General features: G+C 60.7%; 2 protein-coding genes across 6 annotated transcripts in view; one reads left to right on the forward strand and one right to left on the reverse strand.

The window, feature by feature from the left end:
- OPRL1 (opioid related nociceptin receptor 1) overlaps nt 1-23218 on the forward strand; it is a 25611-nt gene continuing 2393 nt past the window's right edge. The window contains exons 1-4 of one of the 3 annotated variants that reach the window (XM_055372763.2): nt 1-300; nt 13598-13753; nt 14325-14590; nt 22769-23124. In XM_055372763.2, coding sequence (XP_055228738.1) covers nt 14358-14590; nt 22769-23124 — 589 coding nt within the window. In that variant the 5' untranslated portion in view covers nt 1-300; nt 13598-13753; nt 14325-14357. Of the gene's footprint in view, nt 301-12581; nt 13754-14324; nt 14591-22768; nt 23125-23218 lie in introns of those variants that run through there. The other 2 variants (XM_055372764.2, XM_063702470.1) reach the window with 2 other exon arrangements.
- On the reverse strand, nt 3330-4917 carry LKAAEAR1 (LKAAEAR motif containing 1). Of its 3 annotated transcripts, XM_063702477.1 has the most exons (4): nt 4851-4911; nt 3772-4182; nt 3537-3659; nt 3330-3448 (listed from the first exon to the last, which is right to left on the reverse strand). In XM_063702477.1, exons 2-4 carry the CDS (start codon nt 4171-4173, stop codon nt 3389-3391), a joined length of 585 nt encoding a protein of 194 aa, XP_063558547.1. In that variant the 5' UTR covers nt 4174-4182; nt 4851-4911; the 3' UTR covers nt 3330-3388. The 3 variants fall into 3 exon arrangements, with proteins under 3 accessions (XP_063558547.1, XP_018872403.3, XP_018872402.3); XM_019016858.3 differs by having other exon boundaries at nt 3330-3659; nt 4874-4917; XM_019016857.3 differs by having other exon boundaries at nt 3330-3659.

The raw sequence follows: 23218 nt of genomic DNA on the forward strand, positions 1-23218 counted from the left end.
GCCCCGCGCTCGGCCGGCTCCGCACCCCACCCGCTCCGCCCGCGCGTCGGCCCCCACAGGTCGCCTGGGGGTGGCCCGGAGAGTTGAGGTGCTCATAGTGGAGCCCTGGCTCCCGGGCGGACGGAGCTGCACGGTAGTAGATGGGGGTGTGGCCGTGGCCCCCGACTCTGCTCAGCGGGGCCATTCCTGCTTTGCCATCCGTGTGGGACTTCCACGACAGTGGAGGCACGAGAGCTGGGCCCCATATGCTGCTTGCCCAGCTTGGGAAAGAGGAGGCTGCTGGAAAGGACCGATCGGCGGGTACGCCAGCCCGGCCCACCCCTCGCCTCCGTGAGCCTCGTCTGTAAAACTGGGTTAAGAGCCGCCTGTCTGTGCTGTGGGGGGTTCCCAAGGAAGGGGGAGATTCCTGTGCTGCGGGGCTGGGGAGAACTGGGGGTGCGGGTTCTTGCATCCGGAGTTTCTTGCATCCGGAGTCATGCCGAATGTCTCCTGTGGGGCCTGGCAGAGTCCCTGCTGACCGATGTGTCCCAAGATGTCCTAAAGCTTAAGGCCACACTGTCCCCTTTGCCACGAACGCCCTGTCCCTTTGGCCGACTCTTCTCATCCTTTATGACTCGGTACAGACGTGGGTTAGGCTTCTCATCGCGGCATGCTTTGGCCCAGTGTCAGGGTGGCCCTGACCCTGCTCTGGAAGCGTCTGCAGAGCATCTGTGCCCCCCTCCCCTCCCCGGGCCCGGCTGTGTGCGGCTCCTGTCCTCCCCAGCACAAGCACTCGACCCGGATAGTTCCCAGTGTCGGGGTCCTGTTCATAAAATGCTTTCCAATTGCACAGGTCAGGTGCACACCTTACACCTTCACAGAACTCTGAGGGGTGCAAAGGCAGCTGGAGATTCTACTTGTATTCCTCATTCAACGGACAAGTATCAGTATCTGGGTGCCCCTGTGGGCCAGGCAGTAGGACCAGAAGCCAGCAACATAGATCAGCCTGGATCTGATGCTGGGGGGCGCAGAGTGAGTTGTGGGGAGCAGGCAGGGAAGGCCTGGGTGAGAGGGGGGAGGGCTGAGGAGGGGAGGGTATTGCGCTGCTGAGGGGGGGCAAGGGCCCGAAGGGGGAGGTCAGAGGTCAGAGGGCCCTGGAGGACAGGCTGCCTCTCGAAGCTGTACCCAGAACCCTGTGACTGCCATGTTGTCAGGCCAGGCAAGGAAAGGCAGGGGCCAGGAAGCCCACAGGGGCAAGAGGCAGGCTGCTACTTATTCAGCCCACATAACACTCCTGAGCGGTGGGCACAGGTGAGGTCAGGGAAGCTCAACGAAAATGGGCCAGCACCTGGCCCAGGCCACACACAACCAGGCTGACCCCGCTGAGCCGGCCTGTTGTCTCTGCTGTGGGAAAATGCAGCTGTGGGCAGCTGGCAGGGGGTGAAGGTCAGTGCCCTCCCTGCCCCCTCGGGTCACTCTACAACCCCCCAGTCATTCCCCCGTCTCCTCTGGCCCCTTGGGCCTGCTCTCCACTGCCCTGGCTTCTGCCTCTCGGCACACAGCATCCTGAAGTCCATGGGTGGGGCCAGGTGAGCTGGGCAGTTGATGGTGGAGCTGGGATTTGAACCCAGGACCCTCTGCGCCCTCACAGCCCTCAATATATTGGGCTTTGGACCACATGCCTTCCTTCCCGTAGAGCTTTCTACAGGCAGGCGTCCCTCCAGGCCCCATTCCCCAGCCTCCTTTGCACATCCAGCTCCCCCTGCGCCTTTTCATGGGGATCAAAGGGCCCGAGTGCCGGCCTGACCCTGGTGCAGTCACTGAGGTCACTGTCTGGCTGGCCTTCTGGGTGCTGGGCCTGCTGTGCCTGTCTCTGCCCCTCTTCCCTCTTGCCTGTCTGATGCAGAGTGACCCATCCCCTTCGGAGCACTTGCTGCTGTGGGGTACTGCACCAAGACCCTTATTTTAAAGATAAAGAAATGGAGTCTCAGAGAAATGGTGAAATAATATGTGATTCTCCCAGTAGATGAACTCATTCTAGGCACTCAGTCAATCCCCAAGACACAGAATCCTGGGGTCCAGGCTGCAGGGAGTTTGGCCAGACGACACCAGGGCTGGCTGTCATCACATGTCACAAGCACATCAGGGTGTGAGTGGCTGCCACTCCTGGACAGACTGCCTCCCTTCCCTGTCTGTCTGCCCCTGCTCAAGCCCCTTCTCCCTGGCCTCCTTCCTCTCTACCCTTCCCTTCCTGAAACCCCTCCTGCCATCTCTCTGTCCCCTCCTTGTCAGCTGACTTCTGAGCTCTGTATACAGTCTGGGCTTGGGTCAAGGCCAAGGGCAGCAACAGCCCAGAAAGAGTAAAGTGCTCGGTGCACAGGGAGAAGGGCTGGCTGAGGGGCGAGTGCGCAGGGCTCCACCCCCTGGCCGGGGCTGGGGAGAAACACTGGCTGCCACTGAGCAGGATCCCTTCTGGACCCCAGTTCTGACCTCTGCCCCTCCTTTCAGTCAGCTGGAGCGCCCTAGCAGGAGGAGCGGTTTGTCTGAGTTCCTGTGGTCCCGCTTCTGTGCAGCCTGCTGGGCAGGGGACTGGGAGGGAGGAAAAGGAAGCGGGGGCCTAGGGAAGCCCCAGCTTCTGCAAAGAGCTCACGTCGGGGAGAAAAGTGAGGTCTGCCCAGAAACCTCAGGGCTTTTCAGAGTCCAGGGATTTTGTAGGTTGTGGGCCTGTTTGTCAGAATGGGACATGGGTGGCTTCCTTTCGTACTCCATGCGTGAGTGTGTGTGGGGTGTGTGTGTGTGGGGGGGGGGGGTGGGTGTGGCATGGGGCATTAAAGGGGTCACAGGAGGCTATTCAGGATGGAAAGGAAGGCCAGAGGGTGGGATTTTTGTCTGGGGGCAGCAGGGGTTCCCCTTGCCCAGTCTCTTGGTCCTCTTGGGCACAGCTGCTGCTTCTTCAAAGGCCAGCTTAGGTCACTTCCGCTGCCCACAGCACTGCCCTCTACCTGGCCCCCTGGTGGGATGACTCGCACTGGAGACCACTGCAGCCTGAGGCTACCCTTACATCTGGGGGTGTGACTTTTGCTGAAACAGGCTCTCCGTCCTCCCCAAGACTGGGGGCCTCCCATAGACCCACAGAACGCCAGGTTGCCAGTGGGGGGCAGATCGGGATTAGGGGTAGGCGTGTCCCTGACCTGTTACTTTCACACCCACCCACTTGCGTCTCCCCACTTTTTTGGGAGAGGCCCCACTCTCTGTACCCTGATGTCTGTGAGGTGCATGGGAGAGGCAGCGTCCATACTCCCCGCTTCCCTCGGGGTCCTGGGGAGTGGCAGCAAAAAGACCAGCGAGCCTTTGGAGAATTATAACTTTATGTGGGAGGCTGGGGCGCGTCGCACACTCTCAGTCGCCGTCACCGCGGGAAGATGGTGCCATCCACGTTCTCCTCCAGGATGGTCTCCACGCGCCTCCGCTGCCGGGGAGAGAGGCTGGGGTCTGGCGTGTGCGGAGGCGGGCAGGGCCCCTCCCCTTTCCCCGCCCCTACCGGGGCTTGTCTGCACCTCTTGGCGGTCCAGGGGGTCCGGGATCCGCGTGGGCTTCAGCTGCGGCTGCAGGAACAGCTCCAGCCGGATGGCGGCGCGCGCGGACTTCTGCCGCTGGATGAGCAGCGCGATCTCCTCGGCCTGCGGGGCCCGGGTAGCTGAGCGCGCGCCGCGCCCCGCCCCGCCCCGCCCCGGCCGGCTCCGCTCAACGCTCCCGGTGCGCCCCCTCTGCCCTCCGACCCCCTCGCCTCACCCGCATGCGGGTGTAGCGCAGCCGCAGGGCGCGGACTCGCCCGCAGGCCTCCGCTGCCTTGAGGACGCCGAGGAGCCGGTTCTGGCGCTCGGCGGGCAGCTCGAGCGACTGCGTCCATGGGCGCGGGTCGGGCATGCGGTACCCCGGTTCCACCGACCCGCACGGGAAGGTGGAGGCCGCCGCGCCCACGTCCTCCAGCAGGTCGCCGAAGAGCAGATGGCGGTGACGCTGCGCAGGGAGCATGGCCGCCAGTCCCTGCGGCGTCAGGGCCCAGCCCGGACTGGGGGGCTCTGTCGCGGGCGCCCCCTTGGCACGCTCCTCACCCTGCGCCGTGCCTGGCGCGCTCTTCCCGCTTCGCTCCCGCGGGCCCTTGCGCCCGCCCTCCTTCGCTGGCGGCGGCATCCTCCCGCCCTGTGGAGGGAGGAGGGCGTCCCGTCGGTGCCGGGGCTGGCACCGGGCCCTGCCCGCCCCTCGGCAGGGCCCCAACGTGCGCCCCAGCTCCCGCTCGCTGGGCTCTCCGCAGTCGGTTTTGAGTTCCGCACCCCCAGCCTCTGAGCTTTGCCCAGGCGCTCTCCCTCTCCCGAGCGCACGTCCCCAGCAGCTCTGCCATCGGCTGATCCTGCTCAGTCCTGCAGTCAACTAGGACTTTCTGATCAACTCAGTTGTAGGAAATATCTTTCCTACCCTATGGACTGTTCTGTTTGAATTGAGAAAATGCTGAGACCCCCCCTGAGTTGATCTCAGGCCCCGCCACATGGAGAGCTCTAGGTGACGCCTGGGGGACCTTCGTTGTGCCCCTATGTCTGCGGTCCCCGACAGTCAGGGTTTCCCACCAGACAGCTGGCTCTTGCCCTTCGAGGCCTAGATGGTTGTGGGGAGCAGAGCCTAGAGGGCAGGTGACAGAGGAGGGAGGGTCCAAAAGCCCAGCTGGCTCCTCCCTTCCCGGCCCCAGCCTACAGCTGCCACCTTGTCCAGCCAGGGCTGGGCTCGCTGTGCCAGAGGCAGAGCCACGGCCAGCCCCAGCGGCGGCTAACGCCCCCGCCCCTCCTTAGCTCCTGCAGCCGAGGCCCAGCCCCCACCTCTTGGTCCCTACACCCCCTACTTGCTGCCTTCTCTGGTCGGAAGAACCTCCGCCCTAGCCCAGACTCTTTGGGCTTGTTGACGCGGTTGCCCAGCAACCGGGAGTCCTGCCCCTCCCTCGACCAGGTGGGGCGGGTCGTGGCGGGGTGGCAGGGTCCCCTCCGGAGGGCCCTGGGTTAGAGTCTGGGCGTGGATGCGCCCCTCATCGGGGTCATTGGGGCATAGAGGCATAGAGCTGGCTTCTCCAGCTTGGGTGAGCGTCCTTTCCAGGCGGCCGCAGACGCGCCGCAGACGCGCCATCTTAGGGGTTGTGGGCCCAGGTTCCTGGCTTGAGGGGTCTTTGGGGTTAGTTTTGTGGGTGGGGCCCTCGGCTATGAGGAGACCTTTGTGGTTCAGGCCCATTCCCTTCTGATGGCCAGGGGACCCTGGCCCCAGCCACTGGTGTTCACAGAAAGGGATAATGGGGCAGAACTCAGGACCCCTCACCTCTTCTAGGGCAAGTTTGGGGTCTCAGGGGTCCTGGTGTCCCCAGGACTAGAGCTGGGTTTTGCTGAACACTGTGTCTTGGGATCTTGGGTCCTAGATACTAGATTTTGGAAATCTATTTGTGCATTCCTTTGTTTTGTAACTAATTCTCAATTAACTACTTAATCATTTTATAATTTCTTCAGGCACTCATAAGTGGGTTCTAGAATTTCCTAATTCACATGCTTATTCCACAGTTTAAATTAGGCAAAAATTAGTTCCAAAAGTCCAATCTGTTATGTATCTATTACTTCCACGAGATGTCTGTACTCTATATTCACAGACCTGCCGCTGGGACACCTTGCTGGGAGTTTGGAACCTGTGAGTTTGGGAGTAGGGCTGTCCCAGCTGAGGAGCAGGGTCTTAGCTGAGCTTCTGGCCTTTTGGCAGGAGGCTGTTGGGTGTTCCCATTGTTTTTGGGAGACTGCCCTGGCCTCTCAGTAAGAGGGTAAATTTTGACATTCAGCCCTATGTCCCAGAGCCGGCACCCCATCCCACGGCTAGGCCCATCCTTCCAGCCCTCAAGCTTTTGCTGCTCCCCAGGAAGGCCCTTCCTGGTGCTGTTCCCTCCCCTCCTGCAGGTGCCTTTGGGGTCCTGCCTGGGCTGCAGCACCAGCTTGGCTTGAGGAAGGTCCCTGGTCTCCAGAAGCAGCAGTGACTGCTTAGGGATGCTCACCCAGCAGCCGCTTTCTCTGGGCAGCCTTTGTGCTCCCATAGGGGTGAGTCCTTTGAGACAGGGACCTGGGCCATCCTCTCAGCTTCCCTGGGTCCAGGCCAGGGGGACACATGGGTGGGGTGCTTTCTGGCTCTTGGCGTTTGTGGGGGAGTCATGCAGGGAGTAGGGGAATATTCTTCTGTTCTGCAAGAAGGGGCTTGTAACCTCTTTTTATAGGACTGGAAAATCTTGACACCCCCTAGTCCATAATTTGCAGCAGGTACTCCCAGGGCCTACCTGGCTCACATTCCTCACCCCTACTGTTTCTCCACACATTTGCAGTTCTGCAAGAAGGGAGGTGTTCTCTGTGTGTTTGGGGTCCAGCAACTGTGAGGGACCCAGCAGGCCGACACCTCCCATCTGTTTCTGTCCCCAGGATTCACGTGTTTTTCAAGGGCTAAAGGAAATGCTGAGATCTAAAAGCATGTTTATTGCTGCCAAGGCCTGACAATGAAACTTCAAGTCAAATTAGTAAGCTTTATTAATGACTACAAAATTTAACATGATATTGAGAAGCTACAACTCAATTTTTTTGTCATTGTATGTAAATTTTGTAAAGTTAAAATCGCAAGGACAAAGTAATTTATTTTGATGAAACTCAGAATTATTAAAAATTCTTTCACTTTTTTAATAGCACAAATGTACGGCCTGGTGACTGGCTTCCCCGGGGGATGGCTGCTCTGTGAGGGGCTGCCAGACCCTCTGCCTTGATTCCTGTTCTTGGCCAGCCCAGGGTGGTGAGCCTGTGGAAGGAGGAGGGTAGACTGTGCCTGCCCTGGGGGTGGGAGTGGGGACGACAAAGGACAGTGTTCCAGCTGCCGTCTGGCGTTTGCTGATTCTGAGTCACTGGATGAGAGTGAGGTGTGTGTATTTGCCTGGTGAGTGGGTGTGAATCTCACCCCGGAACCCAGGCCTGCCCAAATACCCAGGAGCTCCAAGAGCAGCCTGTGTCAGGCTTTAACTGTAATCTGTGGACACAAGCTCTGTGCTGTCATTCGCGTATCATCGTTCATGTCTTGGGGGTATCCCTAGTATCCTCGCACACAAGCTCTGTGCTGTCATTCGCATGTCATCGTTCATGTCTTGGGCTATCCCTAGTGTCCTCGCACACAAGCTCTGTGCTGTCATTCGCATGTCATCGTTCATGTCTTGGGGGTATCCCTAGTGTCCTCGCACACAAGCTCTGTGCTGTCATTCGCGTGTCATCGTTCATGTCTTGGGGGTATCCCTAGTGTCCTCGCACACAAGCTCTGTGCTGTCATTCGCGTGTCATCGTTCATGTCTTGGGATATCCCTAGTATCCTTGCACACAAGCTCTGTGCTGTCATTCGCGTGTCATCGTTCATGTCTTGGGCTATCCCTAGTATCCTCGCATATTGTTTTGCCTGCCCAGAACATGCGTGTTTGAGGTTGTCTTGCTCTCTCATATAACATGTGTCTCTTGCTATCTCTTGTGTAACATATATGTTCTATATAGGACCCTGATTCTACCTTCCCCCTTCTGGAGGGACCACCCCACCCTTGGCAGGTTGGGGGAGGGCAGGACTCTATTAGGGGTCTAGAGATACCTGGGCCATTTCATCTGCACCACCAGTTCTCCTCCGTGGGAGCGTTTCTGGGTCCAGGGCTGGGCCCCTGCCAACCCCAGGGAGCACTGTCAGTGTCACACCTGGCCAATCCCCTAGCCAGGTGACCAGGCCTGTCCTTCACTCTAAGACTGCGCCTGTGAGGGGCCAGGTGCCTGCCTCCTGCGGGGCTCTGCTGGGTCCATTGACGACACTCTCAGAGGATATCTGCTGAGACCAGAGCTCACAGGCCTAGCCTGGCAGCCGTATTACTGAATCATGGCCAAGTTAGGAAGGTTCCCAGGGCTGGGGGTCCTGGGGTAGGCTTCTTGGAGGAGGTAGGACTGGAGCTGGCTGGGGTGGGACAGGATCCATGCAAGGGGCCAGGATCTGCACATGGGCCAGGATCTGTGCATTGAGGCCAGGATCTCTGCATGGGGGCAGGAGTCTCTGCGGGGAGGACTTTTAGGGGGTAACAGGATCTGTGCAGCGTGCAGGATCTTTGCAGTGGGGCCAGGATCTGTGCAGTGGGTAGGATCTACATTGGGAGTCAGTGTCTGTTCAAGGGAGTCGGGGGACAGGACCTGTCCAGGGAGGGCAGGATCTGTACAGAGGGACCAAGATCTACGCACGGGGATAGCATCTATGTGGGGTGGGGGCACGGTCTGTGCCAGGTTTTGGGGGCACTAGATCTTTGCAGGTGTGGTCAGGATCTGTGCAAGGGGTAGGATCTGTGCAGGGAGGCCAGGATCTGTGCAAGGGGTAGGATCTGTGCAGGGAGGCCAGGATCTGTGCAAGGGGTAGGATCTGTGCAGGGAGGCCAGGATCTGTGCAGAGTGGCCAGAATCTGTGCAGAGTGGCCAGGATCTGTGCAGAGTGGCCAGGATCTGTGCAGGGAGGCCAGGATCTGTGCAGAGTGGCCAGGATCTGTGCAGAGTGGCCAGGATCTGTGCAGAGTGGCCAGGATCTGTGCAGGGAGGCCAGGATCTGTGCAGAGTGGCCAGGATCTGTGCAGGGAGGCCAGGGTCTGTGCAGGGAGGCCAGGATCTGTGCCGAGTGGCCAGGATCTGTGCCGAGTGGCCAGGATCTGTGCCGAGTGGCCAGGGTCTGTGCAGAGTGGCCAGGATCTGTGCAGGGAGGCCAGGATCTGTGCAAGGGGTAGGATCTGTGCAGGGAGGCCAGGATCTGTGCAGAGTGGCCAGGATCTGTGCAAGGGGTAGGATCTGTACAGGGAGGCCAGGATCTGTGCAGAGTGGCCAGGATCTGTGCAAGGGGTAGGATCTGTGCAGAGTGGCCAGGATCTGTGCAGAGTGGCCAGGATCTGTGCAAGGGGTAGGATCTGTGCAGAGTGGCCAGGATCTGTGCAGGGAGGGCAGGATCTGTGCAGAGTGGCCAGGATCTGTGCAGGGAGGCCAGGGTCTGTGCAGAGTGGCCAGGATCTGTGCAGAGTGGCCAGGGTCTGTGCAGGGAGGCCAGAGTCTGTGCAGAGTGGCCAGGATCTGTGCCGAGTGGCCAGGATCTGTGCAGGGAGGGCAGGATCTGTGCAGAGTGGCCAGGATCTGTGCAGAGTGGCCAGGATCTGTGCAGAGTGGCCAGGGTCTGTGCAGAGTGGCCAGGATCTGTGCCGAGTGGCCAGGATCTGTGCAGGGAGGGCAGGATCTGTGCAGAGTGGCCAGGATCTGTGCAGAGTGGCCAGGATCTGTGCAGAGTGGCCAGGATCTGTGCCGAGTGGCCGGGATCTGTGCAGGGAGGGCAGGATCTGTGCAGAGTGGCCAGGATCTGTGCAGAGTGGCCAGGGTCTGTGCAGGGAGGCCAGGGTCTGTGCCGAGTGGCCAGGGTCTGTGCCGAGTGGCCAGGGTCTGTTCAGGGAGGCCAGGATCTGTGCAGGGAGGCCAGGGTCTGTGCAGAGTGGCCAGGGTCTGTGCAGAGTGGGCAGGATCTGTGCAGGGGGACAGGATCTGTGCAGGGAAGCCAGGATCTGTGCAAGGGGTAGGATCTGTGCAGGGAGGCCAGGATCTGTGCAAGGGGTAGGATCTGTGCAGGGAGGCCAGGATCTGTGCAAGGGGTAGGATCTGTGCAGGGAGGCCAGGATCTGTGCAGAGTGGCCAGAATCTGTGCAGAGTGGCCAGGGTCTGTGCAGAGTGGCCAGGATTTGTGCAGGGAGGCCAGGGTCTGTGCAGGGAGGCCAGAGTCTGTGCAGAGTGGCCAGGATCTGTGCCGAGTGGCCAGGATCTGTGCAGAGTGGCCAGGGTCTGTGCAGGGAGGCCAGAGTCTGTGCAGAGTGGCCAGGATCTGTGCCGAGTGGCCAGGATCTGTGCAGGGAGGGCAGGATCTGTGCAGAGTGGCCAGGATCTGTGCCGAGTGGCCAGGATCTGTGCAGGGAGGGCAGGATCTGTGCAGAGTGGCCAGGATCTGTGCAGGGAGGCCAGGGTCTGTGCAGAGTGGCCAGGATCTGTGCAGAGTGGCCAGGGTCTGTGCAGGGAGGCCAGAGTCTGTGCAGAGTGGCCAGGATCTGTGCCGAGTGGCCAGGATCTGTGCAGGGAGGGCAGGATCTGTGCAGAGTGGCCAGGATCTGTGCAGAGTGGCCAGGATCTGTGCAGAGTGGCCAGGGTCTGTGCAGGGAGGGCAGGATCTGTGCAGAGTGGCCAGGATCTGTGCAGAGTGGCCAGGGTCTGTGCAGGGAGGCCAGGGTCTGTGCCGAGTGGCCAGGATCTGTGCAGAGTGGCCAGGATCTGTGCAGAGTGGCCAGGATCTGTGCCGAGTGGCCAGGATCTGTGCAGGGAGGGCAGGATCTGTGCAGAGTGGCCAGGATCTGTGCAGAGTGGCCAGGGTCTGTGCAGGGAGGCCAGGGTCTGTGCCGAGTGGCCAGGGTCTGTGCCGAGTGGCCAGGGTCTGTGCAGAGTGGCCAGGGTCTGTGCAGAGTGGCCAGGATCTGTGCAGGGGGACAGGATCTGTGCAGGGAAGCCAGGATCTGTGCAAGGGGTAGGATCTGTGCAGGGAGGCCAGGATCTGTGCAAGGGGTAGGATCTGTGCAGGGAGGCCAGGATCTGTGCAAGGGGTAGGATCTGTGCAGGGAGGCCAGGATCTGTGCAAGGGGTAGGATCTGTGCAGGGAGGCCAGGATCTGTGCAAGGGGTAGGATCTGTGCAGGGAGGCCAGGATCTGTGCAGAGTGGCCAGAATCTGTGCAGAGTGGCCAGGATCTGTGCAGAGTGGCCAGGATCTGTGCAGGGAGGCCAGGATCTGTGCAGAGTGGCCAGGATCTGTGCAGAGTGGCCAGGATCTGTGCAGAGTGGCCAGGATCTGTGCAGGGAGGCCAGGATCTGTGCAGAGTGGCCAGGATCTGTGCAGGGAGGCCAGGATCTGTGCAGAGTGGCCAGGGTCTTTGCAGAGTGGCCAGGATCTGTGCAGGGAGGCCAGGATCTGTGCAGAGTGGCCAGGGTCTGTGCAGAGTGGCCAGGGTCTGTGCAGAGTGGCCAGGGTCTTTGCAAGGGGGCAGGATCTTTGCAGGGGGACAGGTTGTGTGCAGGCAAGTGCACAGGGTCAATGCAGGGGGCAAGGTCTGTACCGGGGGCTAGGGGTCTATGTGGGTGGGGGGCAGGTTCTGTGCAGGGGGCCTAGGCTGTTCAGCATGCCAGGGTCTGTGCAGGGGGCCTAGGCTGTTCAGCGTGCCAGGGTCTGTGCTGGGGGTTTGTAGCAGGCACAAGGGAGGGAGAAGCTGTCCTGGGTTCTATGGTTATGAACATGTCAGGGCAGAATGACACAGAACACACAAGAAGTTCAAGGGAACACATTATAAGATTGTGAACACCTGGACTGGGGAGGCCACGGCCCTCTGCTGGTCCCTGAACGGCTCCCACGAAGGGAGCTGAGGTCTCTATTGACTCCTGAAAGGTCAGGCAAGGCAGAGCTGGGAGCTGCCTTGGTGGGGGTGCAGGTGGCTGGTTGCTATTGCTGGGTGAGAAGGCTTGGGCTCAAAAGAGGTGGGGGTCAGGGAGCTAGGTCTGACCTCGTCCCCCCTCCTTTCTTCCTGTCCTCCTATCCCCAGCGTGTTTTCCTCCCCCTTCTCCCATCCTTCCTTACCCATCCTCTCTCTTGATCTCTCCATACTTCCTCCCCACTCCTTTCCCTTTCCTCCTCCTCCCCATCCCAACCCCTCATCCTCCCTGTCTCTGCCTGTAGGGAGGAAGTTGTGGGGTGACCCAGGTGGAAGGCAGACATGCGAAGGGAGAGGTGTCTGCAGTAGCAGGGATGAGGTGCCTGTGTCCCACACTCTGCCCTGGCCTCTGACACTGGTTCCTGGGCCGGGGACATCAGGTTGGGCTCCTTTGTCCTTCTTCCCTTACGAGGTCTCTGCTCTGCCCACCCTCAGTGCCTACAGTGCCCAGGCTGGGTCCCAGGCTGGGAGGTAGGCTCAGGAAGCTCAGGTAGGAGGGTCTAGGGTCTCCTGCACAGACCTTGGTGAGCCCAGCTGGGGCGGAGGGCTGCGGGAGTCCGAGCCTGCCTGGATTCCTGTCCCCTCTCAGCTCCTGAGGTCAGGGGGCTCACCCTAGCTTTGCCTGGAGAGCGTGTTTGTGCATGTGTGTGTCCTCTGGGTGTCGGAGGGCCTTGGTCTGTGTCTGCCTGTTCCCAAAGGTGTCCATGCACACTCTAGGTCTACCCATGTGCCTGCGTGCACGTTGGCGTCATCTTGCATGTGTGTGGCCCGTGTGTTTGTGCATCCCTGTGAGTGTCTGCATTTCTGAGTGTGTACCCATCCATGTCTCTGTGTGTTCACCCGTATGCCTGTCTGGGCATCTGTGTGTGTGTTTGCAGGAATGTGTGTCCCCATGTGTCCCTTGAGTGTCTCTGTTGACGTGCCCCGTGCCTTCACACGTGTCCCTGAGTCTTGGTTGCCGTGAAGATGCAGGGAGAAATCCTGGGGGACAGCGAGGGATGCTGGGTCCTGGGGCATCTGCCTGTTCCATCCTCTCCTGATTTGCCAGGTATCCTAGCAACGCTGCTGCCAGTTGCCTAGCAACCAGGTCCCCACTCTTGGAGAAGGTGCTCGGAGCAGGGTCTGAGCTGTGTGGGGAGAGGTCTGGTTTTCCTGCAAAGCTCGTGCAGGAAGTACAACCCCATGACCGGGGGGGAGCTGGTGATTCAGCTCAGGGGTCACCCGCGCAGCCCTGACCTGTGACCTTTCATCTCAGTGGATCAGGCGTGGGACCCCCGTGCTGAGGAGGAGGCAACTCTGAAGGGGCCATTCAGCCGTGTGGGTGCCAGGGGCCTGTCTGCGGGAGTGATGCTCAGGCACTGATCTGGGGCCCAGCTGTGGCAGAGGTGCCCTGGGCGTGTCTCCAAGTGACGAACAGACCCGGGTTTCACCCCGTCTCTGCCACTGTGACAGGTGGCCTCACACCTCTGAGGCTTCGTGCTCTCAGCAGTGGCCGGGTATGGTGGGGGTGACTGAGCCCCAGGAGCACACAGCAGGTGCTGGGCCAGTGCCGCGTCCTGGACCCAAGCATCTTACCCGCTTGTTTACAACGAAGCTTTGATCTGTCGAGAGCTGGCCAGGTGGGGGCATTTCGGTGTGCCGGGAGCCCAGCTGGGGGGTCCGGGCCAGTCTGTCCAAGGCTGTGTCTCCATGTGAGTCGTGGTCCCTGTGTCTGTGTGTCCTTGTGTGTGTCTCTCTGTCCTGTGTCTCCAATCCTGTGTCTGTGAACCCGTGGGCATCTCTGTCCGTGTGTCCTGGCCTGTGTGTGTGTGTCTGTCTGGGGTCTGTGGGTCTGAGCCTCCTTTTTCATCTCTGTTTGTGTGTCCTGGACTGTGTGTCTGTCCCCGTCCAGCGTGGGGCCGGCGCAGCCCTGGGTGCGGTGACCCACCTTCCCGCAGCGCCCCCCTGCTCCAGCCTGCGTAGCCCCTCCCCTTCTGGAGCTGCAGCCTCCTCCCCCTCCCCCCCAGCTTCGGGCTGCCGGCTCACTCGGCTGCTGCGCTGCGTCTGGTCTGGCGTCTGCTGACAAGATCCTCTTCTACCCTGCTCTGCACCTGTGCTCGACTGCCGGCCGGCTGAGGGCGGGGGTCTCCACGGTGGTCCCAGCTCCCAAGGAGGTTGCAGAGGTAAGGGCCTGAGCCGCTGGAGGTCGGGTGGGGGTCCTGCTGACAGACTGCAGCAAAGCAGGGCGGGTGGAGGGGGCAGGAGGAAGCTGGGTCCCAGGCGTTTCTGGGTGTGTCTCAGTCTCTTTTGTGCCTGCGTGTACGTGAGGGCAGGTTTGGGCATTTCTGTGTGTCTGTGTGTGTGACTTGTGTCCCTGCATCCCTGTGCCTGTGAAGACACGAGTGGCTGTGTGTTCATCAGTCCCGGTGGGTGGACACGTGTCCTGGGGTGTAGCTGCCTCCAGGCACCCTGTGTGTGAGTCTCTAAACCAAATGGGACCGTGTCCTTGCGGGTGCATGTGTGTCTTTGTGTTCCGTGAGTCCCTGTCTGTGCACACGTGTCCTCGTGTCTCCATGTGTCCCTGCATGTGCATGTGTGCCTGTGTGTCCTGGTGTGTGTGCCCGTGTGCCTCAGTGTCTGTGGCTGCCCAGTGTGGGGGCCCATGTGCCTGCTGGGCTGCACGTGCTGGGTTGTGAGGCCCCGGCTGGGCGTGCGTCTGGCACTGCAGCCACTTGTCTCTGCGCTCTGTCCCAGGTACTGTACAGAGTGGATTTGCAGGGCAGTGGCATGGAGCCTCTCTTCCCCGCCCCGTTCTGGGAGGTTATCTATGGCAGCCACCTTCAGGGCAACCTGTCCCTCCTGAGCCCCAACCACAGTCTGCTGCCCCCGCATCTGCTGCTCAATGCCAGCCACGGCGCCTTCCTGCCCCTCGGGCTCAAGGTCACCATCGTGGGGCTCTACCTGGCCGTGTGTGTCGGAGGGCTCCTGGGGAACTGCCTTGTCATGTACGTCATCCTCAGGTAGGCTGGGCCCCAAGGTTCCTGTCTGGTGAGTCCCACACAGCTGCAGAGGGGGAAACTGAGACGGGGTCTGTTCTGGATGGGCCTGAGCAGGTGTTGATTTCCTGCTTCCCCCATTCAATGTTTTTGACCCTGTCCAGGGGGCAGGGTCAATCCTGAGGCCCTGGGTGCTCCGCTCCCCAGGGAGGGGAGGGGAGGGGAGGGGGCTGGCCCTGGCACACCCCGCTCTGTCCCAGGCAGAGACGTCACCACCCTGACCTCTGGTTTGAGCTGTGGACCAGGCTCTGTGTCAAGCTGTCTGCTTGAATGACCTCATGAGATCCCACAGCGGCCCCAGGAGAGTCTTTTTTCAGCCCATTCCCTAGATGGGCGAAGGGAGGCGCAGGGGCTGGAGCTGGGACCGTTCTGAAACCCCTCTCAGGCTCCAGGGCTCCTGCTCATGGCAGGTGTCTGTGGCTGAGCCCATGATCTCTTGGTGCTCAGAGATGGGAAAACTTGTGGGGGCCATTGAGAGAGCAGCTGATAGTTGAGATTGAGGGGGCAGTGTGGGGGTCAGTGTGGGGGCAGTGTGGGGGCAGTGTGTGGGGGTCAGTGTGGGGGCAGTGTGGGGGCAGTGTGTGGGGGTCAGTGTGTGGGTCAGTGTGTGGGTCAGTGTGGGGGGCATTGTGGGGGGCATTGTGGGGGTCAGTGTGGGGGTCAGTGTGGGGGTCAGTGTGGGGGCAGTGTGTGGGGGCAGTGTGTGGGGGCAGTGTGTGGGCAGTGTGGGGGTCAGTGTGGGGGCAGTGTGGGGGCAGTGTGTGGGTCAGTGTGGGGGTCAGTGTGGGGGGCATTGTGGGGGTCAGTGTGGGGGTCAGTGTGTGGGTCAGTGTGGGGGTCAGTGTGGGGGTCAGTGTGGGGGCAGTGTGGGGGCAGTGTGTGGGGGCAGTGTGGGGGCAGTGTGTGGGGGCAGTGTGTGGGGGCAGTGTGGGGGTCAGTGTGGGGGCAGTGTGGGGGTCAGTGTGGGGGCAGTGTGTGGGGGCAGTGTGGGGGTCAGTGTGGGGGCAGTGTGGGGGTCAGTGTGGGGGCAGTGTGTGGGGGCAGTGTGGGGGCAGTGTGTGGGGGTCAGTGTGGGGGCAGTGTGGGGGCAGTGTGGGGGCAGTGTGTGGGGGCAGTGTGGGGGCAGTGTGGGGGCAGTGTGTGGGGGCAGTGTGTGGGGGCAGTGTGTGGGCAGTGTGTGGGGGGCAGTGTGTGGGCAGTGTGGGGGCAGTGTGTGGGCAGTGTGTGGGGGCAGTGTGGGGGCAGTGTGTGGGGGCAGTGTGTGGGGGCAGTGTGGGGGCAGTGTGTGGGGGCAGTGTGTGGGCAGTGTGTGGGGGGCAGTGTGGGGGCAGTGTGTGGGGGCAGTGTGGGGGCAGTGTGTGGGGGCAGTGTGTGGGGGCAGTGTGGGGGCAGTGTGTGGGGGCAGTGTGTGGGCAGTGTGTGGGGGGCAGTGTGGGGGCAGTGTGTGGGGGCAGTGTGTGGGGGCAGTGTGGGGGCAGTGTGTGGGGGTCAGTGTGGGGGCAGTGTGGGGGCAGTGTGTGGGGGCAGTGTGTGGGGGCAGTGTGGGGGCAGTGTGTGGGGGCAGTGTGGGGGCAGTGTGTGGGGGCAGTGTGTGGGGGCAGTGTGGGGGCAGTGTGTGGGGGCAGTGTGTGGGCAGTGTGTGGGGGGCAGTGTGGGGGCAGTGTGTGGGGGCAGTGTGTGGGGGCAGTGTGGGGGCAGTGTGTGGGGGTCAGTGTGGGGGCAGTGTGGGGGCAGTGTGGGGGGCAGTGTGTGGGCAGTGTGGGGGCAGTGTGTGGGGGGCATTGTGTGGGGGTCAGTGTGGGGGCAGTGTGGGGGCAGTGTGTGGGGGGCATTGTGTGGGGGTCAGTGTGGGGGCAGTGTGGGGGCAGTGTGTGGGGGCAGTGTGGGGGTCAGTGTGGGGGCAGTGTGTGGGGGCAGTGTGGGTGCACTGTGTGGGGGTCAGTGTGTGGGCAGTGTGGGGGCAGTGTGTGGGCAGTGTGAGGGAGCAGTGTGTGGGGGCAGTGTGTGGGGGCAGTGTGGGGGCAGTGTGTGGGGGCAGTGTGTGGGGGGCAGTGTGTGGGGGCAGTGTGTGGGCAGTGTGTGGGGGCAGTGTGGGGGGCATTGTGTGGGTCAGTGTGTGGGCAGTGTGTGGGGGCAGTGTGTGGGGGCAGTGTGTGGGGGCAGTGTGTGGGCAGTGTGTGGGCAGTGTGAGGGGGCAGTGTGTGGGGGCAGTGTGGGGGGCATTGTGGGGGTCAGTGTGGGGGGCAGTGTGAGGGGGCAGTGTGTGGGGGGCAGTGTGTGGGCAGTGTGGGGGTCAGTGTGGGGGCAGTGTGGGGGCAGTGTGTGGGGGCAGTGTGTGGGGGTCAGTGTGGGGGGCAGTGTGAGGGGGCAGTGTGTGGGGGCAGTGTGTGGGGGGCAGTGTGTGGGGGCAGTGTGTGGGCAGTGTGTGGGGGCAGTGTGGGGGGCATTGTGTGGGTCAGTGTGTGGGCAGTGTGAGGGGGCAGTGTGTGGGGGCAGTGTGGGGGCAGTGTGTGGGCAGTGTGTGGGGGGCAGTGTGTGGGTCAGTGTGTGGGTCAGTGTGGGGGGCATTGTGGGGGGCATTGTGGGGGTCAGTGTGGGGGCAGTGTGTGGGGGCAGTGTGTGGGGGGCATTGTGGGGGCACTGTGTGGGGGTCAGTGTGTGGGCAGTGTGGGGGCAGTGTGGGGGCAGTGTGAGGGGGCAGTGTGTGGGGGCAGTGTGTGGGCAGTGTGAGGGGGCAGTGTGTGGGTCAGTGTGTGGGCAGTGTGAGGGGGCAGTGTGTGGGGGCAGTGTGTGGGGGGCAGTGTGTGGGGGCAGTGTGTGGGCAGTGTGTGGGCAGTGTGAGGGGGCAGTGTGTGGGGGCAGTGTGTGGGGGCAGTGTGTGGGGGCAGTGTGTGGGGGGCAGTGTGTGGGGGCAGTGTGTGGGCAGTGTGTGGGGGCAGTGTGTGGGGGCAGTGTGGGGGCAGTGTGTGGGCAGTGTGTGGGCAGTGTGTGGGGGCAGTGTGGGGGGCATTGTGTGGGTCAGTGTGTGGGCAGTGTGTGTGGGCAGTGTGTGGGGGCAGTGTGGGGGCATTGTGGGGTCAGTGTGTGGGTCAGTGTGGGGGTCAGTGTGTGGGTCAGTGTGGGGGTCAGTGTGGGGGGCAGTGTGGGGGGCAGTGTGAGGGGGCAGTGTGGGGGGCAGTGTGGGGGGCAGTGTGTGGGTCAGTGTGTGGTCAGTGTGGGGGTCAGTGTGTGGGTCAGTGTGGGGGTCAGTGTGTGGGTCAGTGTGGGGGTCAGTGTGTGGGTCAGTGTGGGGGGCAGTGTGAGGGGGCAGTGTGGGGGGCAGTGTGGGGGGCAGTGTGTGGGGGGCAGTGTGTGGGCAGTGTGGGGGGCAGTGTGTGTGGGCAGTGTGGGGGGGCAGTGTGGGGGATAATGGGGAGCAACCAGGGGGATAGTGTGGGGATAGTGTGGGGGACAGCGGGGAGCAGCCAGGGACATAATGTGGGGGAGATGGTGTGTGGGGGATAGTGTCGGGGAGATGGTGTGGGGGGGATAGTGTCGGGGAGATGGTGTGGGGGGGATAGCGTGGGGGAGATGGTGTGGGGGGGATAGTGTCGGGGAGATGGTGTGGGGGGGATAGTGTGGGGGAGATGGTGTGGGGGGGATAGCGTGGGGGAGATGGTGTGGGGGGGATAGTGTCGGGGAGATGGTGTGGGGGGGATAGTGTCGGGGAGATGGTGTGGGGGGGATAGCGTGGGGGAGATGGTGTGGGGGGGATAGTGTCGGGGAGATGGTGTGGGGGGGATAGCGTGGGGGAGATGGTGTGGGGGGGATAGTGTCGGGGAGATGGTGTGGGGGGGATAGTGTGGGGGAGATGGTGTGGGGGGGATAGTGTGGGGGAGATGGTGTGGGGGGGATAGTGTCGGGGAGATGGTGTGGGGGGGATAGTGTGGGGATAGTGTGGGGGACAGCGGGGAGCAGCCAGGGACATAATGTGGGGGAGATGGTGTGTGGGGGATAGTGTCGGGGAGATGGTGTGGGGGGGATAGTGTCGGGGAGATGGTGTGGGGGGGATAGTGTCGGGGAGATGGTGTGGGGGGGATAGTGTGGGGGAGATGGTGTGGGGGGGATAGTGTGGGGATAGTGTGGGGGACAGCGGGGAGCAGCCAGGGACATAATGTGGGGGAGATGGTGTGTGGGGGATAGTGTCGGGGAGATGGTGTGGGGGGGATAGTGTGGGGGAGATGGTGTGGGGGGGATAGTGTCGGGGAGATGGTGTGGGGGAGATGGTGTGGGGGGATAGTGTGGGGGATAGTGGGGGGATAGCATGGGGGGACAGTGGGGGTAGCCAGAGGAATAGTGGGGGGATAGTGTGGGGGAGATGGTGTGGGGGGGATAGTGTCGGGGAGATGGTGTGGGGGGGATAGTGTGGGGGAGATGGTGTGGGGGGGATAGTGTCGGGGAGATGGTGTGGGGGGGATAGTGTGGGGGAGATGGTGTGGGGGGGATAGTGTCGGGGAGATGGTGTGGGGGGGATAGTGTCGGGGAGATGGTGTGGGGGGGATAGCGTGGGGGAGATGGTGTGGGGGGGATAGTGTGGGGGAGATGGTGTGGGGGGGATAGTGTGGGGGAGATGGTGTGGGGGGGATAGTGTGGGGGAGATGGTGTGGGGGGGATAGTGTCGGGGAGATGGTGTGGGGGGGATAGTGTGGGGGAGATGGTGTGGGGGGGATAGTGTGGGGGAGATGGTGTGGGGGGGATAGTGTCGGGGAGATGGTGTGGGGGGGATAGTGTGGGGATAGTGTGGGGGACAGCGGGGAGCAGCCAGGGACATAATGTGGGGGAGATGGTGTGTGGGGGATAGTGTCGGGGAGATGGTGTGGGGGGGATAGTGTCGGGGAGATGGTGTGGGGGGGATAGTGTGGGGGAGATGGTGTGGGGGGGATAGTGTCGGGGAGATGGTGTGGGGGGGATAGTGTCGGGGAGATGGTGTGGGGGGGATAGTGTCGGGGAGATGGTGTGGGGGGGATAGTGTGGGGGAGATGGTGTGGGGGGGATAGTGTGGGGATAGTGTGGGGGACAGCGGGGAGCAGCCAGGGACATAATGTGGGGGAGATGGTGTGTGGGGGATAGTGTCGGGGAGATGGTGTGGGGGGGATAGTGTGGGGATAGTGTGGGGGACAGCGGGGAGCAGCCAGGGACATAATGTGGGGGAGATGGTGTGTGGGGGATAGTGTGGGGGAGATGGTGTGGGGGGGATAGTGTGGGGGAGATGGTGTGGGGGGGATAGTGTCGGGGAGATGGTGTGGGGGAGATGGTGTGGGGGGATAGTGTGGGGGATAGTGGGGGGATAGCATGGGGGGACAGTGGGGGTAGCCAGAGGAATAGTGGGGGGATAGTGTGGGGGAGATGGTGTGGGGGGGATAGTGTCGGGGAGATGGTGTGGGGGGGATAGTGTCGGGGAGATGGTGTGGGGGGGATAGTGTGGGGGAGATGGTGTGGGGGGAGATGGTGTGGGGTGGATAGTCGGGGGGGAGCCGGGAGATAGCATTGGGGACAGCATGGGCACAGCATGGGGGGCAGCGTGGGGGTGGGCAAGGAAACCTTCACATGGATTGTGGATTGGGCAGGTAGAAGATGGAGATGACTTAAGCAGAAAGGGAGGGTTTTCTGGGCAGAGGAAATGATGGACCCCAAATCTATCCAGAGGAGAGAGAACTGAAGGTGCTGGGGACAGCAGGTGGGATCTTGAAGGCCCGGTTGGGGGAACTCTGTTCTTCAGGCAGTGGGGGGTTATGGGAGGTGCTTTAGCAGGAAAATGACTGACAGCTGGAATGAAGTTTCTTATTGGTCCAGGATGTTTGCCTGGACCCGGAAAAAGGTGATTCTGAAGAAAGTGCCCAGGGATCTAAAGCAAGTGTTCCCTCCTTACAACCTCAAAGGGCCCCAACCGGAGGTGTTATGTAGGTAGAGGCGGGACAGGGTAGTGGGGGTGTTCAAGCTGCCACCATCCTAGCCCTGTCCTCTTAGTGTCCCTGAGAAAAGCTGTTCCCCTCTGGGCCTTGTTTTTCCCATCTGGAAAGTGAGCAAGGTGGACCATGCAGCCACGTGTATATGTATGTATGTGTGTGTACTTGTGTGTGCAGGTGATGCGTGGTCAGACGAGACAGTGGGAAGAACAGCTGTCCCTCCCCACTGCTGACTCCTAAGGGAGGCTCCTGGGGAGGTTGCCTCGTGATGTGCATGTCCCATCGTGGCTGGCGGGCGTGTCACGGCTGAGGAGTGCGGCAGCCTGGGGAAGTCCCTGGGCTTGAGCACCTTTCCTGATATTATCGCTTCTCTACTGTGTTTCTCCTCTGCATTGAGGCATTTAATCTCTCAGAGGCACTTCCTGGATTAGAGCAGACAGGGAAGGTCTCTGCTGGCCAGAGTCCCCAGAGAGAGCAATGCTCAGGAGCTGCCGTGGCCATACTGGCCCAAGAGGCCGCATGCAGCATGTTTCCAGCCAGTGGGCTGGGGTGACCATCTTGGGAGTCAGGACACTCCGTTCTGAGCCCTGCTCTGCTTTTTACCAGCTCTAAGGCCTTAAAAAAACAACATAGATCCTCTGGGCCTCAGTTTCTTCCTCTATAGAGTGGGGATCAAAGTAGTATTTTTGCAAATCTTCAATGACATAAATTCCCCCTGAAGAGCTTGGCACAGGTATTTGCCATAATCATTGTCATTGTTGTTGTCTCTTCGTAATTGCGGCCTCTTTGTGCTTATTCATAATCCCTCTCTAAGAGGCAGAATGGAGCCCCATATTTCCTCACGGCAGCTACACTGACACAGAATAGTGTCATCTTGGGTGCTGCTGCCACTGCCAATATCGCCGCCACCATCATCATCACAATCATCACATCACCACCATCATCACCATCATCACCATTATCATCATCACCACTATCACCACCACCACCACCATCATCATCACATTCACCATCCTCACCACCATCATCATCACTATCATCACCACCATCATCACCATCCTCACTATCACCACCACCACCATCATTACCACCACCATCATCACAGTCATCACCGTCACCATCATCACCATCCTCACTATCACCACCACCACCATCATCATCACATTCATCATCAGAATCATTACCATCATCACCATCACCACTATCACCACTACCATCATCATCACAGTCATCACCATCACCACCGTTTTCACCATCACCACTATCACCACCACCATCATCACATTCATCATCACTATTACCACCATCACTATCACCACCACCACCATCATTATCACATTCACCATCCTCACCACCACCATCACTATCATCACCATCATTACATTTGTCACCATCACCACCATTATCACCATCACCGCTATCACCACCACCACCGTCATCATCACCATCATCATCACCACCACTACCATCATGCTCACAGTCATCACCATCACCACCATGATCACTGCCATCATCACCACCACCATCACCACCATAATCCCCCCCAACTATTACAATCATTAACTTATTTAACAAAAATTTATTAATCACCAACAATTTTCCCAGCCCTTTCCAGCACCATTTCAGGTGCTTGAATACAATCATACCTTATTAGCATCCCTCCCGTCCCCCCGTCACCATTTTCGGTCTCCATTGCTAGGCAGCAGTGTGGACTTGGAAGCCTTTTGATATGTTCTTATAGATTCTGGAGCCCTCAGAAACCTCTGGCAATTGTAGGGTCAGCATTTGAGTCTGTGAGGGGTCATGGAGGGGACTCAAAAGCAAGGGGAGCAGGCTCTTTCCCTTAGGGCTCTAAACCTTTGCTCCTGTGCAGAATCTGGGGTGTGTTCTGGTACCCTACATGCCCTGACTCCTCTAAAGTAGACCCGTGTTTAAGGCTTGGAATCCTTCTGTGTGTGTCAGAGTCACTTGAGGAGCTGGTTAAGACGTTTGACCCCAGGCCCCACCCCCTGAGACTGACTCATGAGTCTCAGGCTGGGTCCAGGAGCTGTCACTTACCAAGCCCCCATGGGAACTCTGATGTTAAGGGACTCAGGGCCAGCGTAGCTTGTGGTGGCCAAGAGGAGCCCCTTGCCCTTTGCTGCCTGGTCCAGCCAGCATGGCCAAGTGAAGCCTTTCTTCTCCCTCTACTCCGCAGGCACACCAAAATGAAGACAGCCACCAATATTTACATCTTTAATCTGGCCCTGGCCGACACTCTGGTCCTGCTGACGCTGCCCTTCCAGGGCACAGACATCCTCCTGGGCTTCTGGCCGTTTGGGAATGCGCTGTGCAAGACAGTCATTGCCATTGACTACTACAACATGTTCACCAGCACCTTCACCCTGACTGCCATGAGTGTGGATCGCTATGTAGCCATCTGCCACCCCATCCGTGCCCTCGACGTCCGCACGTCCAGCAAAGCCCAGGCTGTCAATGTGGCCATCTGGGCCCTGGCCTCTGTTGTTGGTGTTCCTGTTGCCATCATGGGCTCGGCACAGGTCGAGGATGAAGGTCAGTGGGGTGTCCCCTCCTCCCCTCACCAGGCTCCGTGGCTCCCGGGTGGCTCCTCTGGGCCCACGTGCCCTCCACGTCTCCTGGGCCCACT

Source organism: Gorilla gorilla, chromosome 21 (assembly GCF_029281585.2).
Source record: "Gorilla gorilla gorilla isolate KB3781 chromosome 21, NHGRI_mGorGor1-v2.1_pri, whole genome shotgun sequence".
In the NCBI taxonomy this organism is placed as follows: Eukaryota; Metazoa; Chordata; class Mammalia; order Primates; family Hominidae; genus Gorilla; species Gorilla gorilla.